We start from the raw sequence: 9528 nt of genomic DNA, 5'->3' as shown, positions 1-9528 counted from the left end.
ACAACAAATGCTTGAATGTAGTACTAAAGAATTCACTTTCATTACCTGTTCTTAGAATTTTAACAGTAGTAGAGAACATATTACTTACTTGAGTAAGAACATCTCTTAGAAATACAATTGCTTCTGATTTGCAATTCAAAAGAAATATCCAAGTAAACCTGCTGTAATCATCAATCACGGTGACAAAGTACCTTTTACCATCATGTGTAGGTACTCTATATGGTCCCCAAATATCACAGTAAACTAGCTCAAAAACAGACTTAGAAGTAGTATTACTTAGCTGGAAGGGCATCTTAGTTTGTTTAGCAACAGGACATACAATACAGGGCTGACTAAGAACTCCTGTTGTCAGCTCATTCAATGCTTCTATCTTCTTTATTACATCTATAGGAGCATGTCCCAATCTCTTATACCATAAACTGCAAGTACTAGATACATGTGTTCTAGAGGAAGTACTAGAAGCAGGAACTTCAATTGTTGTGTTGGCACATTTATTTGTTGACCGAGATGAGTTTGTTATAGAGGTACTCCTACGCAATATGTATAAACCATGTTCTTCTCTACCAATCTCCTTCACATGATCACTGAAGATGTCCAGAAGATACAAAAATCAGGGAAGAAGCCAACCATATATTTTAGTTCCTTAGTAAGCCTTGAAACTGAAAGTAGGTTGAACTTAAAATCAGGGATATACAAGACATTTGAGATTTCATGATTGCTCAATACAGAAGCATTTCCTGTGTGTGATACTGATGCCACACTACCAGTAGGTAATTGTACTTTATTTTCTTCTGTGTTTGGGAGTGCTTTATAGTCATGTAGTATTTCAAGGCTAGAAGTCATATGGTTTGATGCCCCCAGTGTCAACAATCCACTTGTTATTAACACAGTGAGACATAAATGCATTCACTTTGTTTAGAATACCTGCAGCAATTGACTTGCTTGATGATTCTGATCCTTCTGTGCTTCCTTTGGATAACAAGTGAACTATTTGCTGATATTGTTCAGGAGTAAAAGCAGGAGTAGAGAGTGGCATTTGCTAAAAGAATGCAGACTGATTTGCTGGTTGTGGTTGTAATACACTTGCATTAGACTGATTTCCAACTCTGCCTTGTTGAACCACATTAGAAGCTACACTATTTCCCATACTACATCTGTCTGCATAGTTTACCTCTGTACTATACATCTGGTTTGCATACTGCCCACTATTGGCACCATTCTTCTTGGACTCCCTTATAATGACAATATTCACATTGAACTTGATTCCTCTTTTCTTTGTAGCTTCCAGTATTATTTGTGCCTTTGTTACTATACATAGCTAAATTCTCCAAGGCCTCAGAAACTTGAGCTACTTGTGGCATATTAACAAGATTTCTCTGACTTTCCTGATCAACCAGCATAGAGTATGCTCTGTTTATACTAGGTAGATGAGACATCATCATAATCTGGCTCCTTGACTGAGAGTAGGACTCATTTAGTCCAGTAAGGAACTGAAGTAGTCTTTGATACTCAAAATATTGAGCATACATCTTTGACTCAGGACAAGGACATCCTGGACATGGCGTAAGAGCATCAAATTCATCCCAAAGTTCTCTTAGTTTTGAAAAGTAATCAGTCACAGTCATAACTCCTTGAGTTAAGGTGTGAACTTCTCTGTGTAGGTACAAAATTCTGGAGCCATTAACTTTATCAAATCTTTCCTTTAAATCTTCCCAAACTTTATGAGCACTAGATGCATATAAGACACTGCTCAACAAACCCGGCCGTACAACATTCATTATCCATGACACAAGAATAGCATTCACTTTCTCCCACAGATCATGAAGTTCAGGTTCAAACGTAGACTTAGAAAACCTACCATCAACAAATCCTAACTTGCTTTTACCTAACAAGATAATTCTCATTGCGCGACTCCACAAGGTGTACTTATCAGATTCAGTAAGCTGAAGAGAGATAAGAGAACTAATGGTATGTTAGTGGGCTGTAGGTACAGAGGATGATTGTGATCGACGGTAGGAAATGAGGAGCTGGTCACAAAATTGCCATTTTCTGAAGTCGTAGCTGTGGCAGTACGAGTAGGAACAATAGAACCATTCACTTGATCATCTTCAATCGCCATTGTTACCAGAAAATTAGCTTCGAAGAACACAACTTGCAAACCGTAGCTTCGATCCTGAATTACTCTGAGACAATTCTGCAATTTGAGGTGCAAAATGGAAGTAACCTAAATGAAGGAATTAGTTTGCTAGTTCGACTAGATCTTATACCGATGGCTCTGATACCATGATAGAAGCCATGGAAGATCAATTGAAGCTAGAGAGGAGAGAGAGATTCAGAGAGAAAATGAGAGAAGAAAAGAGCTAAGTTTCTTCATTTCTGAATGAATGAATTCTGTACAGGTAGCTACAGTATTTAACAACTAACAACTAACCGCCACTAACAAACTCATTAACTAACTAACTCTAGTTAATGTTATAATTAAACTTAACTACAGTAAACTATCAGCTTGTTACACAGCTGCTAGTCAACAAAATGCAGCTTTAAATTCTCCTGAATATAATAAATAATACATGCTTAATGTATCTCTTAATAGTCATGCAAAGTTAAAGTGATTTTCTAGCTATTTAAATTTGGCAGGAAGCAAGTGATTTATTTAAGAAATCAAAATGTATTAATTTTTTTCTTCAAAATTACCATTGTTTAATAAATGATTGAACAAATTTCTAAGAACTAATTCAATACTTTTTTACATTTTTCTATGAATTAATTAAAATAACCCGCTTAATTAATGTATTAATTGACTCCTTTTTTTTTAGTGAAGGTGTGCTAAATCTTTAAAAATCACTTAAAATGAAGAGATAATTTTTAAGACCTCCCTCCAGGCTCCAGGTTCGACTTGGTAACACTCATCTCCCTTGTGATTTGTAATATTATACTTATCTCCCTTATTTTGATTCTCTTGTAATATTATTTTAATTAATTTATTATTAATACAAAATAATTATAATCTAACCAATTTACCCTTCGAAAGTATATTTTTCCTTGTCAATTTTATTTTAGTTTTAGGATGAACAAGACATATGAACACACTTCAAAAGTAAGCATAAAGGCAGAGATCTCAGGGCCGGCTCAAGAACAATGGGGGCCTAAAGCCAAAGTTTATTACGAAACCTTTTTAAACCAATATTAAGAGGCCTTGTACTTTAAAAAATATCATATTAAGTAACATGATTCATATTTATAGTTACATATTTAAATTCTGATAAAATAATGAAAAGCAATACACTACTACATATAAAGATACACAAATAAATTTCAAATTTGAAGAAAAATATAATAGCAAGTTAGAATAATCAAACTCGATTCTAAATGTTGATAATTTTATATCAAATCAAATTTTAATATTTTTAATTTGTTTGCTGTAATGCTTGAGAACTAGAGAAAGAACGAGAAGTGCAATTTTAATTTTTTCAATGCATTTCGCTCGTGTCTTTTAGAAAATAGAAAATTAAGTGATGGTGAAGGAAAAATTAAAATACAAGATTTTTAGCGAGAAAGAAAAAAATAATACATTAGAATATAAATTAATCATCAGTCACCATCAAACTTATACTTTTTTACCATGAATATTAAATATTTTGTAAGATAATTGTCATAAATTAACCTATTTTTACTATTAGTTAAAAAAATGGGGCCTTAGAAGCTTAGGGGCCTAAAGCCCTTGCTTCAGCCGCTTGGCCCTTGAGCCTGCACTAAGAGATCTACATACAATTACTGTATGTGTTTACGAAATAAGATCCCTAACCATTGTTGTCAAAAGTACGCCATTGAAGTTGATGATGGCCCAAATGAAATCAATGATAATCTTCAATCACAATATAAAATGATTGGATTTTACTTCATTCCTCTCGACATGAGACATGGTTTATTGGAACTCTTTGCAAAATCCCTTTCTAATATCGTGTGCTTTTGATGACTTAATTTTATAAATTACTTTCAAAAAAATAAATGAATAAATTAAAAACAGAGAGAAATTCCATGAGGTAGAAAAATGTTTGGAGTGACGAACTGGCCGAATTTGGCAACATTTTGGGATTATAAAACATAATAAGATCTAATGGTAATTGATGGAAAAAGAATTAGGTTATTATAAAGAAATTACTTAAAGAAGATATTCAGTAAGTTAATTAATCATTAAAAACTTTAAAAGGATAATTTCATCATTTTTTACAAAAATTCAAAAGGCTAAAACAAATTTTACAAAAGATCAAAATAAGAGAGGTAAACGTAATATTGAAAATCACAAGGGAAGTGAGTGTTTAATAAGCTCAATTAAAAATGAATTGATTAACACTCCTTTAAAAGTAGCCTTTAAAAACTATGAAAAAATAATAAAATATTTGGACATGCTTATATATATATATATATATATATATATATATATATATATATATATATTTCAGGATAGATCTTCCCATTTCTAATGCAATATAATTGTTTAAAAAATGTAAGGACTTAATTCTTGGCTAGGTTTGGCATCTATATTCTTACCTACTCTCAGCATTTAATAGTTTCTTGATTGTCAGTCACCTATATCCACCGGCCTCTTCAGGTTTGGCTCTTCTGCTCTTTCTATTTTTAAAAAAATAGTAATTTTTTTTATACAATTTGATTATTTATAACGTAATTAAAGGTATTTTTTTTAAAAAGTATTGAATTATTATTTGATAAAAATATAAGTTACCTGCTATTACAGGTTAAACTATACCCATAGTATAAAAAAAATTATTATTAATGTATATAATTTAAATTGTTTCGTTATATAATTGAATGGTATTGAATATAGTTCACATATAAAACGTCGAACGTGTTTGATATGGTTGGAATCTAAAGATTTATAGAGTTTAATTTTGTAAAATAACCGTGTAAAAAAACTTTTATTACTATTTGGTTAATTATGTAAATGATAATCACAAATAATTATTCATAAAAATTAAAATTAATAATTACATTAAAAAAAACACAAATTATGTGATAGAGTGATAGGATATACGTAAACGTTAAATTCATGCATATATTGTGTAACTGAAGTGGGGACGAGGCGGAGTCATGAAAATTTGCTGCTTCATTGCATGTGGGGAATACGTAAGGGGTATTATCACTTTTAGCCCGCGCAAAAAAATATTTATATTCGATAATAAAAAAAAGTGTATAAAATTTATATAATTTTTGTATATAACATACATAATATATATATACAAAAAATATATAAATTTTATACATTTTTTTAGTTATTATTTTTATAGCGGCTATACAGTGTCATTTTCCACGTGCAAATAGTTGCCAACTAGTATGAAAGAAAGAAAGTATAGCGGCCATTTTGAATATGTCCTAATATGATTGCTTGGACGAAATCCCAAATTTCCACATGTTCACTTTGTTCTTGGTCAATTACCACCACTCTTTTCTCAACAACAACAAATAATCATAGTTCTTAGAAAAAAAACGCTGAATTTATGATTTCTTATAGCAACCTCAAATTAATATTATAATAATAATTAAATTTATAATTAAATATTTTTAAATATTTAGAAAATTTCAAAACATAAATATAGAATTTGAACAAAAAATATTAAATTCACACGTACCCATACCTAACACAGTAGATCCGCGGCGCTCGTGTTCCACACCTTTAGTACTATACCCCATTATTAGTTTTGGCTAGTTAGCAACTTGGAACTATTTTTTGGCAATAATTTCCATTAATTCTCTTTCTTTTTGGTAGTTGAGCTATATATCTATCCTTACTTGGAACAACTCATGCCTAACCCCACACTCCTTACGAAAACTGAATTACATACTAACACCATGCTGTCTAAGTAACATAATATATCTATATATCTTTCTTGTATCCATTATATATGTTGGTATTTCCTATTCTTTCTTACTCATTCCTTCTTCCTTAAAGAAGCTAATCTCCCTTTTGTTTTCTTTCCAAAACTTACTACTTAAAGCGTGTTCCCTTTCTTTTGCCTTTGATTAAGACAACTCCATACAATTATTTTTCTTCTTGGAGGTTTAATTAGTTCAGCTTCTTGTAGACTTCTTCTTCTACTACAATCTTGAACTCTTTTGTTAAAGAAGCTTAGTACAAAAATGGCGAATGAAAGTATAGAAATGGAAAAAGAGAGGCTAACAGCAGAGATGGATTTCAAAGATTCATCCTCAGTTGTTATCAAAATTCGGCGAAAATTGCCTGATTTTTTACAATCTGTAAAGCTTAAATATGTTAAGCTAGGGTATGGTTATTCATGCAACCCTGCTTCTCTTCTTCTCCTCGTTACCGTTTTGCCTATGGTTACCCTCACTCTTATTCAGCTCACCGGTCTAAAATTAGACCGGTTTTCTGATATATGGACAAGTCCAACTTTACTTGTTGACACTTCAACCGGTCTTGCCGGTTTAATAGTGCTCTTTTTCTTTTTAGGTATTTACTATGTCAAGAAACCTAGACCGGTTTATTTGGTTGATTTTGCTTGTTACAAACCTGAAGATGAGCGAAAAATGTCCGTGGATTCGTTCTTGAAGATGACAGAAGAGAACGGCGCATTTACTGACGAGACTATAGTCTTTCAAAAAAGAATATCTGAACGTTCTGGTTTAGGTGACGAAACCTATTTTCCTAGAGGGATCACATCCAACCCACCAAACCTATGCATGAAAGAGGCACGAGCGGAGGCCGAGGCAGTCATGTTCGGTGCATTGGACCAACTTTTTGCCAAAACCAAAGTCAAGCCCGAGGAAATTGGAATTCTTATAGTGAATTGTAGCTTGTTTAATCCAACACCATCTCTCTCCTCAATGATTGTCAACCATTACAAGCTCAAAACTGATATCAAGAGTTACAACTTAGGTGGCATGGGCTGTAGTGCTGGTCTCATTTCAATTGACTTAGCCAAACATCTATTAAAAGCAAATCCAAACACATATGCAGTTGTTGTTAGCATGGAGAACATTACATTAAATTGGTATTTTGGAAATGATAGGTCAATGTTGCTATGCAATTGTATATTTCGTATGGGAGGTGCAGCTATGCTTTTGTCTAACAAGTCAAGAGATCGAACCCGGTCTAAGTACGAGCTGGTCCACACGGTTCGAACCCATAAAGGAGCTGATGACAATAGCTACAATTGTGTGTACCAAAGAGAAGATGACAAGGGAGTGATAGGTGTGTCATTGGCTCGTGAACTTATGGCAGTAGCTGGGGATGCTCTAAAAACAAACATCACCACGTTAGGCCCATTGGTGTTACCGCTTTCGGAGCAATTCAGGTCAGAATTCAACTCATTGCTTTCAACTAGAATGATGTATAGTTTTTACTTTTTTATATTATCTGTTATACTTTAAAATCATTCATATCCCTTGCCTAGGGGTGGCAAACGGTCGGGTCGGGTCAGATGTGACGAATCGAAAACACGTAATACAAAAATGGATAAATTATCCGACCCGACCCAGATTCCATACAGATAAAAAATGGGTTAACTGGCGGATATTATGGATATCCATATTATCTATGGCTTAATGAATATAATCACTTTAGGGAGAATTCCTAGTCTCCCAAACTCGAGGAACCACTAGCCTTGCCTTTAACCCTAAGGAGCTCCAACTTAAAATATACGGAGGGTAATTTGAAATTATAGTAAAAAGTAGAGGAATAAATTTAAACTTTTTCCACGAAGTATTTTGAAACGTAAAATCCACCTAGTTTACGTTTGAGCTCCTTTAAGTCAGACAAATACGAGATGATTTGTTAACAGTAAGGTACTAGGGTTCGAAGTATAATAAACAGTAAAATTAAAATCTTCGTATAGTGTAGCGGTAAACTTGGACCTTTTTATTTAAGATATATATACATAACAAGTTCATATTTATTCTAAATTTATTGACTTTAAATTCTGGGTTTGCGTCTAATTCAGGTTCTTCGTAACGTTGGTCAAGAGGAAGATGCTAAAAGCAAAAGTGAAGCCCTACATACCAGATTTCAAGCTAGCATTTGAGCATTTCTGCATACATGCAGGAGGGAGAGCAGTTTTAGATGAAATACAAAACAACCTAAACCTAAGTGATTGGCACATGGAACCATCAAGAATGACACTACACAGGTTTGGGAACACTTCAAGCAGCTCTTTATGGTATGAGTTAGCCTATTCAGAAGCAAAAGGAAGAGTGAGCAAAGGGGATAGAATTTGGCAAATAGCATTTGGTTCTGGTTTCAAATGTAACAGTGCTGTGTGGAAATCACTTAGAGAAATTGATTGTAATGAAGTCAATAGAAATGGTAACCCTTGGGCTGACTGCATTCAACGTTACCCTGTGAAAGTTGCCCTTGCCAAGACATAGAAGCGTACAGAAGACAGAGCCAGAATTTGAGTTGATGTGTTTTGAATTTGATATCGAACCCATAGCTCGTCTTAATTAACTATTGGGTGTGCGATTATATATTTATATATATTTAATAAAAAATTTAATACGAATATATAGTCTAAGCAAAAATTACTGATTTCGTCCGAACCCATATCTAATGATCTAGCTCCGCCTCTATGGAGCCATAGATTATATGTCAATATTTGGCTAGTGAAAAGTGGGGTGCTGGCATAATTGATTGTGGTTAGTAAAGAAGAATCATTCTTGTTCACGCAAGTCTAGTTTCAACTGTTAGGTGGGCAGCTTGCCTCATTGATTATGGTTCAAGAAATACAACTACTATTTATGAGTTCGTTTCACATTCTCCTTTTGTTCTTTAATTATCTTCTCACTTTAACATGTTGAAATTATACTTCCATTACTCCAGACTGTCATGCTATAATTCTACTCCATCCGATCAAATTTACTTATTCATTATACTATAATTACATTTTCAATTTTACTTGTCCACTATAGTAAATCAAGAAAAAGCAAATTTTTCCTCTTGTTTTACCCTTATAAATAACTACTTACTCCCCAAATTATTTTTCAAGACTTTTGAAAATGCTATCATTGTTATGGTAAAATTGTAAAATATATACTTCATTTATTTATTTCTTAAAGGGAGTGCAAAATCAAAATTGAACGGCGGAGGAAATATTTATAAAGCTTTAATTCAGTGTTAGAATAGGCAAATTAGATATATTAGACGCTGGTTAATACTTTGGGCCGAGTCTCTTTTTACTCTTTGTATTTATAGTTTAGCCCAAATGTACAGATTATGAGTTAGGGGCCCATTCTATTGTATTTTTTCATTTTTCCGGGTCACTATAAATAGTGAAGCCTAAGTATGTAATAAGACGACTTTGATTCATTTTCAGATATACAAAAGAAGCAATGCTCTCGAAGCTTTTGTTCTTAGAAAACATGGTGTAAAGCCTAATCTTCAATCTTCCTCATCTCTTCCACTTTTCTTCATGTTAACATGGTATCGGAGTTGAGATCCGTCTAAATCTCATGCTGAGAATTCGATTGATCCTACACTCGTCTTATCTCGTTGTTTTT

The 9528-nt window shown here is 33.0% G+C and overlaps 2 protein-coding genes across 2 annotated transcripts; one reads left to right on the top strand and one right to left on the bottom strand.

The window, feature by feature from the left end:
* Nucleotides 1–1205: 1205 nt before the first annotated feature.
* On the bottom strand, nt 1206–2119 carry LOC107817978 (uncharacterized). The gene is made up of 2 exons (XM_075222761.1): nt 2036–2119; nt 1206–1943 (listed from the first exon to the last, which is right to left on the bottom strand). Exons 1-2 carry the CDS (start codon nt 2117–2119, stop codon nt 1206–1208), a joined length of 822 nt encoding a protein of 273 aa, XP_075078862.1.
* A 3703-nt stretch (nt 2120–5822) lies between these two features.
* Nucleotides 5823–8783, top strand: LOC107817982 (3-ketoacyl-CoA synthase 1). Its single transcript, XM_016643882.2, has 2 exons — nt 5823–7331; nt 7977–8783. Exons 1-2 carry the CDS (start codon nt 6157–6159, stop codon nt 8398–8400), a joined length of 1599 nt encoding a protein of 532 aa, XP_016499368.1. The 5' UTR covers nt 5823–6156; the 3' UTR covers nt 8401–8783.
* Nucleotides 8784–9528: the final 745 nt, after the last annotated feature.

Source organism: Nicotiana tabacum, chromosome 1, assembly GCF_000715075.1.
Source record: "Nicotiana tabacum cultivar K326 chromosome 1, ASM71507v2, whole genome shotgun sequence".
NCBI classification, from domain to species: domain Eukaryota; kingdom Viridiplantae; phylum Streptophyta; class Magnoliopsida; order Solanales; family Solanaceae; genus Nicotiana; species Nicotiana tabacum.
Note: the sequence above shows the minus strand (reverse complement) of the source record. Positions and strands in the feature narration are given on the sequence as shown.

Excerpts from the sequence above, each read along its gene's own strand:
- LOC107817982 (XM_016643882.2), top strand. The coding sequence starts at position 6,157 with ATGGCGAATGAAAGTATAGAAATGGAAAAAGAGAGGCTAACAGCAGAG. Across the intron at positions 7,332-7,976 it reads CCGCTTTCGGAGCAATTCAG|GTTCTTCGTAACGTTGGTCA; the intron begins GTCAGAATTCAA and ends CGTCTAATTCAG.
- LOC107817978 (XM_075222761.1), bottom strand. The coding sequence starts at position 2,119 with ATGGCGATTGAAGATGATCAAGTGAATGGTTCTATTGTTCCTACTCGT. Across the intron at positions 1,944-2,035 it reads CTTCAGAAAATGGCAATTTT|CTTACTGAATCTGATAAGTA; the intron begins GTGACCAGCTCC and ends ATCTCTCTTCAG.